This window comes from Coregonus lavaretus (genome assembly GCF_964263955.1).
Source record: "Coregonus lavaretus genome assembly, chromosome: 17".
Classification (NCBI taxonomy): Eukaryota; Metazoa; Chordata; class Actinopteri; order Salmoniformes; family Salmonidae; genus Coregonus; species Coregonus lavaretus.
Genome location: NC_140004.1, coordinates 25694816 through 25718107, shown reverse-complemented (window position 1 = coordinate 25718107; position 23292 = coordinate 25694816). Strand labels below are relative to the sequence as shown.

Sequence of the window (23292 nt, the reverse complement as noted above, 5' to 3'; positions counted from 1 at the left end):
TGATGTTATCTTCTATCAAACAATGACATTTAAATGTACTGAAGACGAGTGCTTTACATTTGTGGAATTTGTCTGTATTAAATAGCAATACTGCAATACCAAGACTTCACTCTTCCTTGAAAAATCAATTGCTGTCAAGCTGTTCTTGTAATAAAATATGTTCCTCTGATTTGTGGTTTTGTATGGTCTCCTAGCAACTGCATTTTTATTGTTGATACTTTTAGGGAAGTGAAATTATGGTGAGAGGACCTCTAATCATGCCAGTGGTGACTGAGGTTAGTCTATGCAGTAGGTTTTGAAGCAACTTTTTAAATGAGACTAGAAAGTCCATAGCCTATAGGCCCTATAACCAAAAGTCATTAAAAACCATGTTCACAGTGATAACCGACATAAAATCCAGGAAAGATGAAGTGGAAGCGTTCTTATATCTCACATTGCTGACCTTGACATGGCAAATTATGTTTTTATTTAGGGTACACATTTCTTTAGTTTTATACAGGTGTGTTTGTGTTTGATAGAGAGAGAGAGAGACATTTTGTTATTCAGATAAATGTTCTAATATTTTTAAATAAGACTTATGATCAAGCTCCATCTCAGTTTGGGCATATAGCTAGTTGTTGACATTTCTGTCTGAACATTCAAGAAAAAGGCTTGATTGGTCTATTTAACATGTGAAAAAAATAGTGATCTGATACCAATTTAAAGATAATCTTCTCACCAAATTAGAAAATGTCATAATTATTATCCACCTAAAATTACCTTATTGCGGAAGTCGGAAGTAAAAAACACCATGATCGATGATAGCTTTTCAAGTGGGAGGGAACGAAGGCCAAATTAAACACACACTTCGCAACGGTAAGCTGATGTCGGATTTCTCTTCTGTTTTATTATGTGTCGTGTCTAATTTTAACTTCAGTAGGCACGTTAATTCTGTGGGGTTGGATTTGAAAATAGGTCGATAGATTAAGAGCTTTACTATCCGGGCATAGGCTTCCTTAAGCCCCTACTTTAGAAGGTAATTTCTTTAGACAGAGCAACATAGCATCAGCTACAGTACCTAGCAAATTGTACAGTCGTTGAGCAGCAGGTTCATTCATCAAGCAAATATGGAGTGGGCTAATCAATTATGCGTGAGTAATCAATCATCAGTCGAAGTTAGAAAGAGATGTTTTAAATCTGATTTGTGCCGTTCGATTTTGCTTGATACAAGTTAGCTTTTAAGATGAACGAGAGCTAAGCCGATGAAATGCTAACCAATCTGGCTAGCTAGCTAGCTAGCTAGCTGTTGTTGGCTATTAATGTTTGCTAGCAATGACAAGGAGGAAGTGTGAAAATGTGTAGCTAGTTATGATAACAATAGTTTGCCAGGGTTTTTAACACTGTACATTATCCACATAGGTCATAGCTAAGTAGCTAACTACAGGGTATTCACATATTTGTGTATGGCCCCGCGTTAAACTAGCGTCTGTTGTTGAAATTGATTAGTACTAGGCTAGCTACATTGTTGGGTTTAAATAGAGCTCACAAGAAAGGCATTTCACTGTACTTGTGCACGTGACATTGTAACTTGAAACTGTTGTAACTAAGTTGCTAGTTAGCCAATTAACTAACACTATTAGTAACCTAGCTGTTAGCAAACTAATTACAATCTGTCAATAGCTTGATTTTGACAGCTGTCAAATGGCTCCTGTTCGCTGGCAGAGATACCACGCAGTGTTTGTCAATTTCAGCTCATTTACTAGAACTTGACAAATTTCCTAGCTAGGTAGCTGTTGAAAATATTGATTAATTTACAGAAAATGGTGTCTTTGGGGAATAATTTACTTCACGCTAGATGCAGAGTCAGTCATTGTTTTAGGCCACATTTGCATTATGACAGCTGGCCGTTGACTGCTAGTTGCCATAACACAGCAATTAGCCCTGCTGTTAGCGTTTTTTATTTTATATTTATTTAACTAGGCAAGTCAGTTAAGAACAAATTCTTATTTGGCCTACACCGGCCAAACTCGGACGACGCTGGGTCAATTGTGCGCCGCCCTATGGGACTCCCAATCACGGCCGGTTGTGATACAGCCTGGAATCGAACCAGGGGGTCTGTAGTGACGCCTCAAGCACTGAGATGCAGTGCCTTAGACCACTGCGCCACTCGGGAGCAATTATTCAGTTGATATATTTATTCACAAAGGGCCACAGATCTGATTGTCATGATACAGTTATAGTTTATACCTTCACTTTGGATATAGGCAAGACGTTTTATTCATGCGCCTCAATTCAATAAGATTTTAACTAGCATAACTCTATCTAAGATTAACCTAAATATATTTGTTCCTCTGACTCTCCAGCTTCTGAATCAGATCGACTTTTAGTCCCAGGGAATTTGATGAGGGTCCTGTCAAATGAACCACCACCACCACACAGCACTGCAATTTACAAACTTGTCCAGACAGTGTGGTAGGCAGCAACATTGTTATCAATGCCCGACCAGACAGCCTCACAACAGGCATTGTGCTCTCAGCACTATCACTTTGGGAGCAGGGTGTGATAACATGGTAGTAATTTGTGCCATTTTTCTTTTACTCTGGTTGTTTTGTATGTCTAAATGATTTTTCATACAGTCAATACATTTGATATCCATAGGACTACCTCATGCAGGAAAAAAGTAAGTACTAGAATTGGGTTAATGTTGATGGATGAAATACTTGAGTCAATGCACTGGCTACTCACAGCATCATTCATATTGCATCAACATGTGAGATCCATTGCCCAATCTCATCCTGTAGTTCTAAAGTTGGGGGGGGGGGGGGTTAATCCAGTGAAATAAGAGACAAATGTTTTTGATTTCACAGGAGCTTTGTTACTTTCAAAGCCTGCTACTTTGCAGTGTTGTTTTTTTGTGCAGAGAACAGTCTTTTTTTCTTAGTGGGAAGATCTTTCGCATAAAGGTGGTGGATCAAGTGTGGTATTCAACAACAGGAAAGGGATATTGCTGTGCGCTGCAGGGCTCCAGGACTGCAGACTGAGTTTCCGTGGACTCCAAAGGACAGCTCCAGTCAGAGGCTGGCTGATTAAGTAGTCCTATATGCTGACCAGGAGGGTTTTAACTTTTTGGGGGGTCGTCGACCAATGTGTTTTTACACATTGTCCATTGTGTTATCTCATAAAAAATACATCACAGCCAAGTGTCCAAATGATGAAGACAGGACTTCCTTCTATTTTGCCTGCACTTGCACTTCTACAGTTTCCTGTCTTCTTCGCGGATCCCTCTCCTTTTAGGAAAAATATACCTTGAGCCTGTTTTTCTCTTTTCATTCTTTCTCTCTCTTGCAGGAGAACCGGCAATTTGGATCCAAGATGACGGACTCTAAGTATTTCACCACTACCAAGAAAGGTCTGGTACACCTTTTGACTTTCAAAAGTTAATTTTAAATATGTATTTGTTTTTTTTACAGCATCAAAATTAATTCAGAGTTGCTGTCAAAATTATGGAAACAGGCTTCATGACCCCGCTGATGGAAAGAGCCACCATGTGTAACAATTGTTGACTTAGAGAATGTTATAGAGAGAATGTTATAGAAATGAATTGCTCCCAACCACAAACTGTCAAAAAAATAAATGTCAGCTTCAGGGTATTTGCAGCGAAGAGAAAGCAACATCATCAAAACAAGTAGAAAACAGGGCTCAGCAGCAGCTTGGCTGTGTGTGTTTCATGTGTTTGGCTGATGAAAGCAGGAATAGAACAGCTGAGGTTGTCCTCTAAATAAGATTAGGGGCCTCAGGCTTTAGCACTCCTTAAGTTAGCCCTCCTGCTGTCCCTCCGGCTTTCCCCGGCTGTCTTCCTCCCTCTGCATCCTCTCTAACCTCTCCAAAAACAGCCCCCAAACAGCCAGTCAATCACTACCCTTCAATCACTACCATTCAAACTGATATAGTGCTTATGAAGGAGACTTGTCTCCTCATGTCTGTTTGCCTTGTATGAGACATTGGAGTCAGAAGTGCTGCATAAGCATCCCTTCGCTTTGTTTTATTGTCCGTCAGGCAGATGATCATCACGACTGTCTGTGTCTGTGTGTGGGTGTAGGTGTGAGGGAGGCTCATTAATGGGTTTTCTACCCTTGGAACCAGGGAGAAGTTGGGCTCAAGGTTAAGCCCACAGACAGAGTGGTTTTTGTGAGAGTAAATACTCCTAGAGAGAAGCTGAACTGATCTGTAGTGTTACGTGAGGACAGGCTGCACTGAGGAGAGGTTGAAGTCCAGCCTCTACTCTGTCTGTGTTTGTCTTTGCACCTACATATACAGTTGGCCCTACAAATAGAGCAGGTCTGCAGACGTATCTTGGAGATGTGCAGTGTTATATAAAAAAAAAAAAATATATAGAAAATATATATATTAACCCATCCACCACCACCCCCCTCTTTGAAGGACACATATTATTTTTGTTTTTACAGCTTTTCTGCTGCATATACATACACTACCAGTCAAAAGTTTGGACACACCTACTCATTCAAGGTTTTTTTTTTATTTTTACTATTTTCTACATTGTATAATAATAGTGAAGACATAAAAACTATGAAATAACACATATGGAATCATGTAGTAACCAAAAAAGTGTTAAACAAATCAAAATATATATTTTATTTGAGATTCTTCAAATAGCCACCCTTTGCCTTGATGCCAGCTTTGCACACTCTTGGTATTCTCTCAACCAGCTTCATGAGGTAGTCACCTGGAATGCATTTCAATTAACAAGTGTGCGTTCTTAAGTTAATTTGTGGAATTTCTTTTCGTCTTAATGCGTTTGAGCCAATCAGTTGTGTTGTGACAAGGTAGGTGGGGTATACAGAATATAGCCCTATTTGGTAAAAGACCAAGTCCATATTATGGCAAGAACAGCTCAAATAAGCAAAGTGAAACGACAGTCCATCATTACTTTAAGACATGAAGGTCAGTCAATACGGAACATTCCAGGCTTTGTCGTAGCCGGCCGCGACTGGGAGACCCATGGGGCGGTGTACAATTGGCCCAGGGTAGGGGAGGGAATGGCCAGCAGGGATGTAGTTCAGTTGGTAGAGCATGGCGTTTGCAACGCCAGGGTTGTGGTTTCGATTCCCACGGGGGGCCAGTATGAAAAATAAAAAAAATAATGTATGCACTCACTAACTGTAAGTCGCTCTGGATAAGCGCGTCTGCTAAATGACTAAAATGTAAATGTATTTCAAGAACTTTGAAAGTTTCTTCAAGTGCAGTCGCAAAAAACATCAAGCTCTATGATGAAACTGGCTCTCATGAGGATCACCACAGGAAAGGAAGACCCAGAGCTACCTCTGCTGCAGAGGATAAGTTCATTAGAGTTACTTACCAGCCTCAGAAATTGCAGCCCAAATAAATGCTTCACAGAATTCAAGTAACAGACACATCTCAACATCAGCTGTTCAGAGGGGACTGTGTGAATCAGGCCTTCATGGTCGAATTGCTGCAAAGAAACCACTACTAAAGGATACCAATAAGAAGAGACCTGCTTGGGCCAAGAAACACGAGCAATGGACATTAGACTGGTGGAAATGTGTCCTTTGGTCTGGTGTCCAAATTTGAGATTTTTAGTTCAAACCGCCTTGTCTTTGTGAAACGCAGTGTGGGTGAACGGATGATCTCTGCATGTGTAGTTCCCACCATAAAGCATGGAGGAGGAGGTGTGATGGTGTGGGGGTGCTTTGCTGGTGACACTGTCTGTGATTTATTTAGAATTCAAGGCACACTTAACCAGCATGGCTACCACAGCATTCTTCAGCGATACGCCATCCCATCTGGTTTGGGCTTAGCGGGACTATCATTTGTTTTTCAACAAGACAATGACCCAACACTCCTCCAGGCTGTGTAAGGGCTATTTTACTAAGAAGGAGAGTGGAGTGCTGCATCAGATGACCTGGCCTCCACAATCCCCCGTCCTCAACCCAATTGAGGTGGTTTGGGATGAGTCGGACAGCAGAGTGAAGGAAAAGCAGCCAACAAGTGCTCAGCATATGTGGGAACTCCTTCAAGACTGTTGGAAAAGCATTCCTCATGAAGCTGGTTGAGAGTGCCAAGAGTGTGCAAAGCTGTCATCAAGGCAAAGGGTGGCTATTTGAAGAATCTCAAATATAAAATATATTTTGATTTGTTTAACACTTTTTTTGGTTACTACATGATTCCATATGTGTTATTTCATAGTTTTGATGTCTTCACTATTATTCTATAATGTAAACATAAAGAAAATCCCTTGAATGAGTAGGTGTGTCCAAACTTTTGACTGGTACTGTACATTTTACATATGGTACTTTTATATACAATAATACATTACCAAACATGAGCTTTTTAATCCCACCCCTCAACCACTCTCAGCCCATCCCACCTATCACCGTAGACCACCCTCTATGGAGTGTTGTTTAACCAAGCTTCATCCAGTGTTTAATCAATTCTAGGTCAACCGTATCTCTATAACAATACATGTGTTCATGTCATGAAATTAATTGTAATCAAAGTAACAGCAGTGTGTGCAGTGCACCCTTCACTGACTGGTTATATTACACACACCAGTCTTGATCTAAAGAATTATGCATGACTACTCCACGTACACACACTTTTGCTATCTGTTATAATGGTATGTTCTGTGCAGGAGAGATCTTTGAGCTGAAAGCCGAGCTGAACAGCGATAAGAAGGAGAAGAAGAAGGAGGCTGTGAAGAAGGTCATTGCCTCCATGACCGTTGGGAAGGATGTCAGGTGAGTTCTGTTAGACCTGTGTCAAAAACTCATTGTCAAAAGGTACGCTATAACATGGTCCATTGCCGCGCTCGGGTGGCACCGTGTCACCTCTGAACATGTGAGAATGCCGTGGATAGTCATGGCCCATACTGACTGCTCCCGCCATAGGGAACCTATATTTCACTAGAGTGGCTGATGTCATAGACCTTCATGATTCTATATGTCATTCTATGGCACCCCCTCCCCTAGTGCCCTGTTTCCAGATGTGGTGAACTGCATGCAGACTGACAACCTTGAGCTGAAGAAGCTGGTCTACCTGTACCTGATGAACTATGCCAAGAGCCAGCCCGACATGGCCATCATGGCTGTCAACACCTTCGTCAAGGTAAAGCACAACACCAGGGCATACGGCACTGACCTATTGCACAAAATATTTTTCTCACTGTCAAGTTAGAGAACTGTGGTAACTACATCTCGATACTCTTCAGTGTGTTAAAAACGAACATAGAGACTCTCCTCCCCCTTCAGGACTGTGAGGACCCTAACCCCCTGATCCGGGCCCTGGCTGTGCGTACTATGGGCTGCATCCGCGTGGACAAGATCACTGAGTACCTGTGTGAGCCTCTGAGGAAGTGTCTGAAGGACGAGGACCCCTACGTGAGGAAGACTGCAGCCGTGTGCGTCGCCAAGCTCCATGACATCAACGCCCAGCTGGTGGAGGACCAGGGTTTCCTGGATACCCTCAAGGACCTCATCTCTGACTCCAACCCCATGGTGAGGCTCCCACGGCAGGCTGACCAGACTGCTAGACTACCTGCCTCTGGGCTAGACTACTGGCTATAGTACTACTTTTCACGAATGGGAGGTTTTACCAGTATAGAAAAGGGCACTTGCGGTATCAGATTTGTATCGCTGTTTGGCAATGAATTCCTTCCGTCATCTCATTGCCATCCACTAGGGTATGTGTTCTTGCAGTCTAACTGACCTACTCTCTCGCCCTCTCCTTCTGTCAGGTGGTAGCGAATGCCGTGGCAGCCCTGTCTGAGATTGCAGAGTCCCACCCCAACAGCAACCTGCTGGACCTGAACCCCCAGTCCATCAACAAGCTGCTGACGGCCCTCAACGAGTGCACCGAGTGGGGCCAGATCTTCATCCTGGACTGCCTGGCCAACTACACCCCTCGCGACGACCGCGAGTCCCAGAGGTCAGAAAGCACAGGATGCCACCTCATTCATTACACTGTCTCTGACGCACTGATTCTCCCTGTCAGTGTCCATATCATCTGCTGTATATGAGGTGTCAATTTCCCCATAATCTGTACTCGTCCCTCGTCTCATCTCCGTCCTCCCCTCCCGCTCTCCTGCTGTAGTATCTGTGAGCGGGTGACCCCCCGTCTGTCCCATGCCAACTCTGCGGTGGTGCTGTCAGCGGTCAAGGTGCTGATGAAGTTCATGGAGATGCTTCCTAAGGACCTGGACTACTATGGCACCCTGCTGAAGAAACTGGCCCCTCCCCTGGTCACCCTGCTGTCTGCAGAGCCTGAGCTGCAGTATGTGGCCCTGAGGAACATCAACCTCATCGTGCAGAAACGGTAGGAAGGCCTGGGGAGAGATAGAGGGCCTACCAACAGAAATGAGTTATTCAGATAATTACAGCTATTCAGTGTGTGCAGTCCAAATGACACTCTATTCCCTATATAGTGTGCTACCTGGGCCCTGGTCAAAAGAAGTGCACTATATAGGGAATAGGGTGCTATTTGGGACCCTGCCAGTGCTTCCTCAGCACATTAATGTGTTGGCTGTATTCTACTAATTCCACCATTTATTGAAATTACAAATTACTTTTCTTTTGATATCGACCGTACCTGTTTCTCTGTGCAGCCCAGAGATCCTGAAGCATGAGATGAAGGTGTTCTTTGTGAAGTACAATGACCCCATCTATGTCAAGCTGGAGAAACTGGACATCATGATCCGCCTGGCATCTCAAGCCAACATCGCCCAGGTGACCCACACACACACCACAATCCCATTACAGTTACAACCTTTACTTCCAATGGAAGCCATGATGTTTGATTGTAAGTAACATTTTGGTAGGTAACATGGACAAGCAGTAATGTGTGATTCCTAGACAACATAAAAGCCAGTATCAGTGACCCCATGCTGGTGGTTTCATAGGTGCTGGCAGAGCTGAAGGAGTATGCCACTGAGGTGGATGTGGACTTTGTGCGGAAGGCAGTCCGAGCCATCGGCCGCTGTGCCATCAAAGTGGAGGTGAGAGAGAGAGGGAGAGAAAGAGAGAGAGAGAGAGAGAGGAGGAGATGTAACACTGTCATGATGGAAGTGATGCAGACAATTACATTGATGGAAGTTACAATCTATCTGCAATATTAAAGCTGATCTACCCCCCAAAAATTCTATAAAAAAAAAACACTGTCATGATATACTGTACACGGGTCATATACTGTAGTATAATGTTTCAAGTCAAATACAACAAACCCTCAAGCTAACTGTAGTGTTTTACTGCTAGCCTCATGACTGTGTGTCATGAGTTTACTGCAGCATGTGTAGTATAAATGTCCATGAAAGGTTGGGGCTTTTTCATGCTTGTGATAACAAAAGCCTGAATAATGCCATTTGTTACTGTAGTGTCTCCCTTGACTGCTCTGTGTTTGGCTGACAGCATCTCTCCTGTCCGTCTCTGTCTGTGTCTCTCCGTCTGTCTGTCAGCAATCAGCTGAGCGCTGTGTGAGCACCCTGCTGGACCTCATCCAGACCAAGGTCAACTATGTGGTGCAGGAGGCCATCGTGGTCATCAAGGACATCTTCCGCAAGTACCCCAACAAGTAGGTCACCTATTTACCTGTTGATGGCCCCCCAGGTCTAGGCATGGTTATAACACAGTGGCATAGGGCTCTGGGCAAAAGTAATGCACTACAGTGCATTCGGAAAGTATTCAGACCCCTTGACTTTTTCCACATTTTGTTACGTTACAGCCTTATTCTAAAATGGATTAGATTGTTGTTGTTTTTCACATCAATCTACACACAATACCCCATAATGACAAATCAAAACAGGTTTTAGATTTTTTTTTGCAAATTTATAAAAAATAAAAAAAACTATCACATTTACAAAATATTCAGACCCTTTACTCAGTATTTTGTTGAAGCACCTTTGGCGGCGATGACAGCCTCAAGTCTTCTTGTGGATGACGCTACAAGCTTGGCACATCTGTATTTGGGGAGTTTCTCCCCTTCTCTGCAGATCCTCTCAAGCTCTGTCAGGTTGGATGGGGAGCGTCGCTGCACAGCTATTTTCAGGTCTCCAGAGATGTTAGAATGGGTTCAAGTCTGGGCTCTGGCTGGGCCACTCAAGGACATTCAGATACTTGTCCCAAAGCCACTCCTGCGTTTGTCTTGACTGTGTGCTTAGGGTCGTTGTCCTGTTGGAAGGTGAACCTTCGCCCCAGTCTGAGGTCCTGAGCGCTCTGGGGCAGGTTTTCATCAAGGATCCGTTCATCTTTCCCTCGATCCTGTCTCCCAGTCCCTGCCGCTGAAAACATCCCCACAGCATGATGCTGCCACCACCATGCTTCACTGTAGGGATGGTGCCAGGTTTACTCCAGACGTGACGCTTGGTATTCAGGCCAAATAGTTAAATATTGGTTTCATAAGACCAGGGAATCTTGTTTCTCATGGTCTGAGAGTCCTTTACGTGCCATTTGGCACACTCCAAGCAGGCTGTCATGTGCCTTTTACTGAGGAGTGGCTTCCACTCTAGGAAGAGTCTTGGTGGTTCCTAACTTCTTCCATTTAAGAATGACGGCCACTGTGTTCTTGGGAACCTTCAATGCTGCATAAATTTCTATGTGCCCTTCCCCAGATCTGTGCCTCGACACAATCCTGTCTCGGAGCTCTACGGACAATTCCTTCGACCTCTTGGCTTGGTTTTTGCTCTGACATGTACTGTCAACTGTGGGACCTTTATATAGACAGGTCCAATCAATTGAATTTACCACAGGTGAACTCCAAAGTGGTGGAGAGATTGACTTCATCACTACTTGAATTTGTGAGAGGTGTTGACATGTTGAATGCACCGAGCTGTCCGTTTGAACTACTGGCACACAGCTTGGACACCCATGCATACCCCACAAGGCATGCCACCGGAGGTTTTAATTTTGCTGGACCCCAGGAAGAGTAGCTGCTGCCTTGGCAGGAGCTAATGGGGATCCATAATAAATACAAATCAAGTTGTAGAAACATCTCAAGGAAGATCAATGGAAACAGGATGCACCTGAGTGCAATTTCGAGTCTCATAGCAAAGGGTCTGAATACTATTGTAAATAAGGTATTTCTGATTTTTATTTTTAATACTCTTCTAAACCTGTTTTTGTCATTATGGTGCATTGTGTGTAGATTGAGGATTTAAAAAAAAATGTATTCCATTTTAGAATAAGGACGTAACAAAGTGTAAAAAGTCAAGGGGTCTGAATACTTTCCGAATGGAGAAAAAGATGCCATTTGGGGTGAACATAGTGAGATGGACAACATGAGGCGCAATCCTGATAATCCAGTTAGTGTTTTGTTTTCCTATGAATGGATTTTCAAATGGTTTAGAAGTGAATGACTTCGATGGAAGAGGCACTGCATATATCACAATTTGAATGAATCAGTGAATGAGTCTACCCAGGAAGACAGTACAGTTGTAAATAGGGTAGTGTTATTTTTCTGTGGGTGAGGTGTTTACTGGTAAACCATTCCAACCATCAAAATGGATTGTCTGTCAAATTTCCATAGCCGTATCAGTAGTGATCAAGGCAACCAGATATATAGTGCTGGAGTAAACCAACAATGGACAATTGTGATGGAGATTGATATTCAATGTGTCATATAGAGGCTTTATTGCACATTAGCAGAGCTTGCTATGCTTGTTAAAATGGCCTATACTCTCCCCTGTTGTCACTTAGTACCCTCTATTTGTATTAACGCAAGCAAATGCATTCATACTTGCACATATGCGCACCCACACACCCTGGAGCCATGTCTGTTCCAGCTCACTACCCCCAGATCACATTTTCTTGGTCTGGAAGAGGCAGGGAGAAAGCTCATTACCATGACACAGAGGGTTTTCTGCTTGACTTTCATCGTGAAAGGTATGAAATATGAGCTTTTGAGGCGAGTGAACGCTACTCTAGCCTCTCCCACAAATGCAGGGTGTCTGTCCTTGAGAATGCCGTAGTGCTGAAACCCTTCCCCTGATAACCCTCAAGCAGCCACAGTCAGAGAAGAGGGCAGGCTGAGGCGGCTCTATCTAGGCCCAGGAGACTAGATCCATATGCTACACAGACAAACAGACCAACAGAAACGTATACCCTCCTGCAGCCCACGTCACGCTGTGCTTTCTTAACTTACTGTACTGCTGTTTCCTGAACATGACCTCACAGCCATGAGTCATTCAGTGAACCTGCATTGCTGTCTCAATTAGCTGTTGAAATGGATGATTGCATGCTATTTGGTCTTTCTTTGCTTTGTCGTCTTTTTAAGTGTTAAATAGTGAATCATTAAAATTTATTCGGAAGACATTGCGTTCCCTCTATTTTAGTTTTTGTCAGCAAAACGTAATTCAGAAAATAACACAGTTCATCCAGCATGAAGTTTGGTAATTGTGTTGTCAGGAGGGCCCACAAAATATTTGTATGATGTGCAGTCATGTAAATATTCAGTGGCACACAATACAAATGTGCTAGAATTTAGTGAAGTGAAAGTTCAGAAGCTCTGAAATTTGTTAGTCTCCGCAACAGCACGAACCGATTGTGTTGCTTTGCCATTTCTACATTTTTTACTGTCCCAACGCTCTTAACCGCTAGGTTACCTGCCGCCTCCTTGCCCTCACATTACTGCTCCAGCACATCCTGTTCAAGTGCTATGTTGGCATTTATGCAACTACCATTCTCAAGAGGAATGCTACACCTCAGCAGTGTAGAGTCAATTACATTTTATATTCAACTGACAACAATTACGTTGATAAATATTGTAATACCATTTTTTTAAATTGCCGCAAACCAATTTCCCATTTGGGACTAATGAAGTACTACAACTATTTGTAGTCCCCTTTGAAAATGTTTTTCTGTCTGTGTGGGGACAATGACTGGTATTTGGTCATTAGTTCCTAACCATGGTGTCTGTTCCCAGGTATGAGAGTGTGATCGCCACGCTGTGTGAGAACCTGGACTCTCTGGACGAGCCGGAGGCGCGGGCGGCCATGATCTGGATCGTAGGAGAGTACGCTGAGAGGATTGACAACGCTGACGAGCTGCTGGAGAGCTTCCTGGAGGGCTTCCACGACGAGAGCACCCAGGTCTGACTCGCACACACTCACATATGGGCTTTGTCCCAAATGCAGTCCGCCCCAATATCTTCCAGCATACACAGAATGGTTCCATTGAATCGCTGTTTAGACAGTGAGAGGTAAATGGTATCTCGTCTGCTTCCCAAATTTCACCCTATTCCCCATGTAGTGCACTACTTTTGACCAGGGCCCATACAGGGAATAGGGTGAAATTTGGGAAGCAGACGAGATACCATTTACCTCTCACTGTCTAAACAGCGATTCAATGGAACCATTCTGTGTATGCTGGAAGATATTGGGGGCGGACTGCATTTAGCAGCCTATACACAGAGAGAGTAGGCCTATACTTGACTGGCCACTCTGTGATTTCATAGAATAACTGTTGTTTTAGCTCTCGAGGGGCAGCAGGTCTGTGAAGATGCTGACTGGCTGTTTATGGAATGCTGAAAGGCACTGCTTGTGAAAGAGCATTGATTTTATTTACTTTAGGAATTCAATCTATTTGTGATGAAGATAAAAATACAACTGAAGAATTGTGGAGAGACATTTAAATGCCTACTTTGTTTCCTAAAAACTTCTAACCAGAGTCCAGATGATGATGTAAAAAACATGACACTTTAATTGGAGCACTTCAGTAACAATTGAAATATGGAGTGGTTGGTATTCATTTACATATTTTCCTCCTCAGTGGCTCTGTGTATAAAGAGTAGTCTTCAGTCCAGAGTAGTCTTTGTTAGTTGCGCAAATGTTGTTCTGTACATAGGGCTTCTCTGTACTGCATGTATGTATGCATGTACAGTGGAGAGAACAAAGCATGTAGAGGTCTGTAATTTTTTATCATAGGTACACTTCAACTGTGAGAGACGGAATCTAAAACAGAAATCCAGAAAATCACATTGTATGATTTTTAAGTAATTAATTTGCATTTTATTGCATGACATAAGTATTTGATCACCTACCAACCAGTAAGAATTCCGGCTCTCACAGACCTGTTAGTTTTTCTTTAAGAAGCCCTCCTGTTCTCCACTCATTACCTGTATTAACTGCACCTGTTTGAACTCGTTACCTGTATAAAAGACACCTGTCCACACACTCAATCAAACAGACTCCAACCTCTCCACAATGGCCAAGACCAGAGAGCTGTGTAAGGACATCAGGGATAAAATTGTAGACCTGCACAAGGCTGGGATGGGCTACAGGACAATAGGCAAGCAGCTTGGTGAGAAGGCAACAACTGTTGGCGCAATTATTAGAAAATGGAAGAAGTTCAAGATGACGGTCAATCAACCTCGGTCTGGGGCTCCATGCAAGATCTCACCTCGTGGGGCATCAATGATCATGATGAAGGTGAGGGATCAGCCCAAAACTACACGGCAGGACCTGGTCAATGACCTGAAGAGAGCTGGGACCACAGTCTCAAAGAAAACCATTAGTAACACACTACGCCGTCATGGATTAAAATCCTGCAGCGCACGCAAGGTCCCCCTGCTCAAGCCAGCGCATGTCCAGGCCTGTCTGAAGTTTGCCAATGACCATCTGGATGATCCAGAGAAGGAATGGGAGAAGGTAATGTGGTCTGATGAGACAAAAATAGAGCTTTTTGGTCTAAACTCCACTCGCTGTGTTTGGAGGAAGAAGAAGGATGAGTACAACCCCCAAGAACACCATCCCAACCGTGAAGCATGGAGGTGGAAACATCATTCTTTGGGGATGCTTTTCTGCAAAGGGGACAGGACGACTGCACCGTATTGAGGGGAGGATGGATGGGGCCATGTATCGCGAGATCTTGGCCAACAACCTCCTTCCCTCAGTAAGAGCATTGAAGATGGGTCGTGGCTGGGTCTTCCAGCATGACAACAACCCGAAACACACAGCCAGGGCAACTAAGGAGTGGCTCCGTAAGAAGCATCTCAAGGTCCTGGAGTGGCCTAGCCAGTCTCCAGACCTGAACCCAATAGAAAATCTTTGGAGGGAGCTGAAAGTCCGTATTTCCCAGCGACAGCCCCGAAACCTGAAGGATCTGGAGAAGGTCTGTATGGAGGAGTGGGCCAAAATCCCTGCTGCAGTGTGTGCAAACCTGGTCAAGACCTACAGGAAACGTATGATCTCTGTAATTGCAAACAAAGGTTTCTGTACCAAATATTAAGTTCTGCTTTTCTGATGTATCAAATACTTATGTCATGTAATAAAATGCAAATGAATTAACACGTCTCTCACAGTTGAAGTGTACCTATGATAAAAATAACAGACCTCTACATGCTCTACACAATTCAAGTTGACTGTGCCTTTAAACAGCTTGGAAAATTCCAGAAAATGATGTCATGGCTTTAGAAGCTTCTGATAGGCTAATTGACATCATTTGAGTCAATTGGAGGTGTACCTGTGGATGTATTTCAAGGCCTACCTTCAAACTCAGTGCCTCTTTGCGTGACATCATGGGAAAATCAACCAATACCTCAGAAAAAATTGTAGACCTCCACAAGTCTGGTTCATCCTTGGGAGCAATTTCCAAACGCCTGAAGGTATCACGTTCATCTGTACAAACAATAGTACGCAAGTTTAAACACCATGGGACCACGCAGCCGTCATACCGCTCAGGAAGGAGACGCATTCTGTCTCCTAGAGATTTTTGTGCGAAAAGTGCAAATCAATCCCAGAACAACAGCAAAGGACCTTGTGAAGATGCTGGAGGAAACAGGTACAAAAGTATCAATATCCGCATTAAAACGAGTCCTGTATCGACATCACCTGAAAGGCCGCTCAGCAAGGAAGACGCCACTGCTCCAAAACCGCCATAAAAAAGCCAGACTACGGTTTGCAACTGCACATGGGGACAAAGATCGTAGTTTTTGGAGAAATGTCCTCTGGTCTGATGAAACAAAAATAGAACTGTTTGGCCATAATGACCATCGTTATGTTTGGAGGAAAAAGGGGGAGCTTGCAAGCCGAAGAACACCATCCCAACTGTGAAGCACGGGGGTGGCAGCATCATGCTGTTGGGGGTGATTTGCTGCAGGAGGGACTGGGGCACTTCACAAAATAGATGGCATCATGAGGAAGGAAAATTATGTGGATATATTGAAGCAACATCTCAAGACATCAGTCAGGAAGTTAAAGCTTGGTCGCAAATGGATCTTCCAAATGGACAATGACCCCAAGCATACTTCCAAAGTTGTGGCAAAATGGCTGAAGGACAACAAAGTCAAGGTATTGGAGTGGCCATCACAAAGCCCTGACCTCAATCCTATAGAAAATGTGTGGGCAGAACTGAAAAAGCGTGTGCGAGCAAGGAGGCCTACAAACCTGACTCAGTTACACCAGCTCTGTCAGGAGGAATGGGCCAAAATTCACCCAATTTATTGTGGGAAGCTTGTGGAAGGCTACCTGAAACGTTTGACCCAAGTTAAACAATTTAAAGGCAATGCTACCAAATACTAATTGAGTGTATGTAAACTTCTGACCCACTGGGAATGTGATGAAATAAATAAAAGCTGAAATAAATCATTCTCTCTACTATTATTCTGACATTTCACATTCTTAAAATAAAGTGGTGATCCTAACTGACCTAAGACAGGGAATGTTTACTAGGATTAAATGTCATGAATTGTGAAAAACTGAGTTTAAATGTATTTGGCTAAGGTGTATGTAAACTTCCGACTTCACCTGTATGTAGCTATGAGCTGAGTTGGCGTGAGTAGTATGAGGGAGTTTGACCTGGTCTCGTCTGCTCTGGGTTCCCAGGTGCAGCTGCAGCTGCTGACAGCCATAGTGAAGCTGTTCCTGAAGAAACCCACTGAGACCCAGGAGCTGGTGCAGCAGGTGCTCAGCCTGGCCACACAGGTGAGTGCCCCGGGACACACACATACACAGTGAACAGCAGGGATCTAATTAGCCAGTCTCACAACAGCACTCCTTATGCCAGGGCCTTCAGGCCATGTCAGATGTCACTCCAACCTCCCAATAGAAGAACAGAAACCAGCATGTTATGATTGTCTTGACTTTGAATTGCTCAAAGTAAGTTAGAGAGGTGGGAAATGTATAGTCCAATCTTTCAACAACTAGGCTACTCCATCCCCAGAAAGCGTGGAACACCTCCAAGTGTTATCCTAAATAGGCCAATCAGCACAACAGGAAGAAGGGAAGGTCAAAAATAAGAAGGATTAAGAAATTGATTGTATTCTGCTCAAAGGTAGTTTAACCCAGTTTAAAAGTGGGCTGTGATCTAAATACTTGTAGCCTTTCATTGGTCTAGTTACTGTCGGTTGTGCTTGACTAAACCTGACAACGAGGGCACATTTAGTTATTATATATGGGTCTTATTAGTGTATCTCTGTTTTGCAGAGTGTTCTATGAGTAGTTAATCTCCCTCCACAGACTCTCCTCAGACTGGGAGTTGTCATTAACTTTGGAGTTTAGTGCCAGGGGAGTTTCAACACTGCCAGGAAGCTACCAGGACCAGAAATATAAAATATTTTCCCCACGTTCTAGTTTTATGCCCTTGTTCCTCATGTCTTACTTCTAAGGCTTTCTTATGCTGTTCTCTAGGATTGTCTTATTGTTATTGACTGGCTGACAGAGTAAATTATTCTAGCTCTACCCCTCAGGGAAGTTAAACTAAACTGACCCTTAGATTATTTGCTTAGTATCTGACATGAGTGAGAAGAACAGACTGAGTAGCAGAGAGAATAGTCTGTGAAGCAGCAGTTAGTATTTATTATGCACCACCTCAGTCCTCCCCTCTATATGTTGTCTGCAGGACTCTGACAATCCGGACCTGCGAGACCGTGGCTATATCTACTGGCGCCTGCTCTCCACTGACCCTGTGGCTGCCAAGGAGGTGGTGCTGGCTGAGAAGCCCCTGATCTCGGAGGAGACAGACCTGATTGAGCCCACCCTGCTGGAGGAGCTCATCTGCCACATTGGCACGCTGGCTTCCGTCTACCACAAACCCCCCAGCGCCTTCGTGGAGGGCAGCCGCGGTGTGATGCACAGGAGGCTCCCCGCCCGCACTGGGTCGTGAGTCTCATACACGCACATCACTTAGGGCCCACATGATGTGACCCAGAGCAGTCAGAAAGATCTCGTATGAGGCTGTGCTCCAAGCAGACATCAAGTGCAGCCCACTGCACAGAGAAGATTAAGTTTACTGCCATTTAATTGTTATTTTCATTGGATTTAAGATGTGCTAGTGGTGTTTCCTAAAATTACTTTAGGACCAATTTTAAGCAGGTTTGGTTTATTGAATAAATAGTTCCAGATAATTTAGCTTGGCTGGGACTAGACCTATATTATGTTTTTTGGCACAAAACACTGCATTTATGAATTCAAACAAGTTTAAACAAGTAAAAAACGTTCTTAAATGCCCCCTTTTATTGTGTGAATCTTAGTTCTCTCTAACTCCCTCTGTCCTTGTCTCTCCATCCCCCAGAGGAGAGAGTACTGAGAGCCCAGACGTGGGCACTGCTGCTGGGGGCTCTGCCCCTGAGGCTGCACCCTCTATCATCCCCTCCCAGGGGGACCTCCTGGGGGACCTGCTCAACCTGGACATTGCACCCTCCACCACCACCGGCCCCCCACCACCCACCACCGGCATGCAGATGGGGGGCATGGACCTCCTGGGTGGAGGTCTGGACAGCCTGGTAGGTATCTCACATAGTGTAGACTGCTATGCTGCTACCCCTGGTCAACCAGTGAACCTTTTCTGGGTCAAATGGTCTCTGCAAACAGTAATTGTAGCCAAAGGTTACAGTTATAATACCCCCCCCCCCCCCCACCAAACCCCTATTTTTTCCAGAATTCTACTGTTTCTTTTCTTTTTCTTTTTTGACTGAGTGTTTTCCTCTGTTTATTCAATGCCACACCTGCAGATGGGGGATGAGTCTGAACCGGTAACTACATGGAGGGAGAGGGCATAGCTATAGTCACACACCACATTATATCATCATTAGTTAGATGTAGTAGCTCACTATTATTGTATGTACTATATCTATCATACTGTGTGCTGTATTCACCTCTTCAATATTCTTTCTCTGTGCTTCATGCATCCTGATTGTTACATGTCAATGAATACATCATCTGACAACCCTACATTATTCTGCTATCAGCCCCATGTTCCCCCGCGGATGGACACTCCTCGGTCTCCGTCACCTCAGCCCCCGTCACCAGTGTACACCCACACTGACTACACCTACACTGACTACAGTCACACTGACAGCCCTCCTGACCACAGCCCTACTGAGCACAGCCCCCCTGCAGAGGTTGGTTGAGGGGCATCATAGAGGCTGCTAAACAGTCTAGACTAGAGTCCCCCTATGGTACCCTGTGTTCCACTATGACCTCTCACCGTCTCTAGCAGCAGTGTCACTGTCTGTTTCCTCTTGTCTAGACATGTTTCTTTAGTTCCCTCTAAGTTTATTTCAGGCCTCTGGGACTCTTGTAGGTCCTGTTCTTGTTGTTCCAAAATACCTTACTGTAGCTAGCTAGCTGTATTTCTATCACTTGATGATTTTTACACGCTACTCTAGACTTTTGGCCCCCAATCATTTGTCGTTTTCATTTGCACTGATCTTTTCATGAAATGTTTTTGAGTAAGATGTATTTCAATACTGAATTCTCTGTGAAACCACCTAACGGACCACAGTGCTGGCAAACAGTTGGCATTTAGTTTCAGAGGGATGTCAGAATGAACCTGAATACATGATGCTCGTCCTGCGCTCTTCAACCTCCCTCCAGTAGCTTTCATCCACAGTTCTAGAACACTGTTATATTGTCTATGCTCTCAACCCCTCATTACACACCCACCTCCCTCAGTCTTCCTCTAGCATCTCCCTCTCAACCTGCTGGGAATAAGGTGTAACATGCTAGTAATGTAGAACCTAAACTTCTCTCTCTCTCAGCTTGGAGGAGATATTGGTGGGAGTCCTGCGGTAAGTCTACTTACCTGGTTGTTTAAACATTAATTTTGAAGGTTGATATTTCAGTGCAGTTTTTGGATGTTCAGGTCTTATTAAACATGATCTCTCATCCACAGATGGGGGCAGGTTTTGGGGTGGCTCCTGCTGTAATGCCAGCCTCGCTTAACGCCCCTGTGGGGGGTGGCCTAGGAGACCTGTTTGACCTGGGAGGTGGGGTTGGCATGCCGATGGGAGCATACATTCCTCCCAAAACAGTAAGTCTCTCCGTACAGTATAAGTACAATTAGTATGATAGTAGATTGTTGCAGTGTCAGATCAGTATGCGGAATAGAATAAGTGTTTTGTATTTATATGATGGCCTTGTCCTCTGCAACAAGCAGTTAGATGGACATAGCTGCTTTATGATACTGCTGAAGCGCTGTAGAGGTGTTCTCCTGATGGCGTCCTGTGTCCTCAGGTGTGGCTCCCGGCCATGAAGGCTAAAGGTCTGGAGATTTCTGGGACCTTCGCTCGGCGTGCTGGAGTCATCCAGATGGAGCTGATCCTCACCAACAAGGCCATGAGCGTCATGACCGACTTCGCCATCCAGTTCAACAGGAACAGGTGAGAGGACCATACTGTGACTGAATGACTGTCACTGAACCCATCCATCTCTGGTCTGAATGGGAATTCCTCTTGGGTGGTTTCTGGTTCTGACTTGGATTCGTCTTTCTCTAGTTTTGGCCTGGCCCCTGCCGGCCCTCTCCAGGTCCTCACCCCTCTCGGCCCAAACCAGACCATTGAAGTCAGCCTCCCCCTCAGCACTGTTGGGCCAGTCATGAAGATGGAGCCTCTCAACAACCTGCAGGTAACCTTCCCACAATGTTAGTTGTACAGGATGTTTCAGAACTAGGCTGCTGCAGAGTTAGACACATTGTTTTAAATGTCAGCTTGAAATATTGTTACCACATGGGATGTCAGCTTTGGCCTTGACAAGCAAAGAAATTAACTTGAATACAAAGCGTTATGTTTGGGGCAAACCCTTCATATTTTGAAGCATGGTGGTGGCTGCGTCAAGTTATGGGTATGCTTGTCATCGGCAAGGACTAGGGAGTGTTTTTAGGATAAAACGAAATGGAATCGAGTTAAGCACAGGCAAAATCCTAGAGGAAAACCTGGTTCAGTCTGCTTTCCAAAAGACACTGGGAGACAAATTCACCTTTCAGCAGGACAATAACCTAAAACACAAGGCCAAATATACACTGGAGTTGCTTACCAAGACGACATTGAATGTTCCAGAGTGGCCTAGTTACTGTTTGGACTTAAATCGGCTTGAAAATCAATGGCAAGACTTGAAAATGGCTGTCTAGCAATGATCAACAACCAGCTTGACAGAGCTTGAAGAATTTTTAAAAGTGTGCAAATATTGTACAATCCAGGTGTGTAATGCTCCTAGACTTACCCAGAAAAACATACAGCTGTAATCGCTGGCAAAGCTGATTCTACTTATGTAAATGAGAGATTTCTGTATTTCATTTTCAATAAATTAGCAAACATTTCTAAAAACATGTTTTCACTTTGTCATTATGGGGTATTGTGTGTAGAGGGGTGAGAAATCTATTGAATCTCTTTTTGAATTCAGGCTGTAACAAAAAAATAAGTTGAATAAGTCAACATGTATGAATACACTGTATGCCTTGTTAATTATATAGCACAGCCCCCAGTTGATTTTGTTCAGTCCTCATTGTCTTAGCTGTGTCCTAGCTTCACCTCAAATCATGTTCAAATACTGTCAGGTTATTGAAATTCCTGTGCTACAGAAACAAAGGATGAAATATGACCTAAGAAAGCCTCTGGAACTTGTTATTAGTTCAGAAACAGAACTGAGAGAGACGGGGCCTCTTTAGATCAGAGCAGTCCTCCGATGACTTAGAGGGATGGAAGGAGGGTGGAAGGATGGAACATTGTGCAGCTGGTGAGAGGAGATAAGAGGGTCCAGGAGAAATGAGTGAGAGGTGGGGGATAGTCATTAGCGGTCACCCCACTCTGTGGTATTGGTCTACACCACGGTTCTGCTCTGTTTCCCTTGGCGCCAACACTACTCCTCCCAGCCAGCTGTATTCCTACAGGAGGAGGAATAGCTGGGGCCTCTGTACTGGACCTGCTGACAGTTATTCAGCCAACAGTCACTTTCTCATATCACCTGATGGAAATGCTTTACTCATCACTGCTAAACTATTTGTTCCATACAGGCCCAGGACTTTTATGATGGTACTGTAGGCTATAAAAACAAATAGTTTAGCAGCAGTGATAATAAAAGGGTTTCCATTATGATCCAGTCAGTTGTGTGAAGGTACGAGAGAGACGTAGGGAGACCGAGGGATACAGAATAGCCCCACTCAGTATAGACAGCCTGGCAGGCACAGAGGCACTCTGTCCACACAGCACCAATACTCTCTTTATGAATTATTCAAGAGTTTCCCCTTCCCTCCACAGGCTCAACTCAACCTCATTGTCCTCATCACTCTTCTATAGAGCAGGCGATCAATACGGTGACCGCTCTAGGCTCCACAAAGTTCTTAGAGAGTAGACTATGGTTGAATCCCAAATATTCCCCTGTTCCCTATATTGTTCGGGCCCTGGTCATAAGTAGTGTACTATAAAGGGAATAGGGTACCATTTGGGATGTCCTATGTCAAGCTTAAATTAAGATTTAGTCAAATGGCCTTTTTATGCATCATCTGGTCTACGGACAAGTCTTTTTTTTATTTTTTATTTTTATGGTATCTTTATTCTCCAGTTGTCAGAGAAAAACAGACTGGATAAACGGAGAGGGAGGAATAAAATATGTTGCCTTAACAAATGGGCCTCAAAAATCCAGAGAAAGAGATGGAGAGAGATCATCACATTGTGTAGTAGAATAGTGCAGTGGATGCTATCATATGTCGTCGTCTTCACAGGACAATAACCTCTCTTGTTCAATAACCCCACACATGCCCTGCAGTGTCTGTCCTTTCAGACCACTTGAAAACAATGAGTCATAGATTGCCCTCTTCATCTCTCGGTCCTTTCCCTCCTCCCTCTCTCTCCCCCTCCCCTCTGTGTAATCAATCTCACAGGTGGCTGTGAAGAACAACATTGACGTCTTCTACTTCAGCTGCCAATACCCCATCAGCATGCTGTTTGTGGAAGATGGAAAGATGGGTAAGTGTGCCTGAATAAACTACTCAGTGAATCAGTGCGTCACTGTTGATTTTAGATTTATTAGGTTCCCCATTAGCCGACACCAGTGGCGACAGCTAGTCTTACTGGGGTCCA

The 23292-nt window shown here is 44.1% G+C and overlaps 1 protein-coding gene across 3 annotated transcripts in view; it reads left to right on the top strand.

Moving 5' to 3' along the window:
- Positions 1–813: 813 nt before the first annotated feature.
- The window catches only part of ap1b1 (adaptor related protein complex 1 subunit beta 1), a 35025-nt gene continuing 12546 nt past the window's right edge, over positions 814–23292 (top strand). Inside the window, exons 1-20 of one of the 3 annotated variants that reach the window (XM_084181298.1) lie at positions 902–1130; positions 3328–3388; positions 6650–6755; positions 6987–7122; positions 7266–7511; positions 7751–7941; positions 8107–8328; positions 8618–8738; positions 8912–9007; positions 9464–9579; positions 12925–13090; positions 16823–16921; positions 17838–18097; positions 18510–18738; positions 19186–19338; positions 19978–20007; positions 20112–20249; positions 20453–20598; positions 20713–20842; positions 23094–23178. In XM_084181298.1, the coding sequence (XP_084037424.1) occupies positions 1107–1130; positions 3328–3388; positions 6650–6755; positions 6987–7122; positions 7266–7511; positions 7751–7941; positions 8107–8328; positions 8618–8738; positions 8912–9007; positions 9464–9579; positions 12925–13090; positions 16823–16921; positions 17838–18097; positions 18510–18738; positions 19186–19338; positions 19978–20007; positions 20112–20249; positions 20453–20598; positions 20713–20842; positions 23094–23178 (2755 nt within the window). In that variant the 5' untranslated portion in view covers positions 902–1106. Of the gene's footprint in view, positions 856–901; positions 1131–3327; positions 3389–6649; positions 6756–6986; positions 7123–7265; positions 7512–7750; positions 7942–8106; positions 8329–8617; positions 8739–8911; positions 9008–9463; positions 9580–12924; positions 13091–16822; positions 16922–17837; positions 18098–18509; positions 18739–19185; positions 19339–19977; positions 20008–20111; positions 20250–20452; positions 20599–20712; positions 20843–23093; positions 23179–23292 lie in introns of those variants that run through there. The other 2 variants (XM_084181297.1, XM_084181296.1) reach the window with 2 other exon arrangements.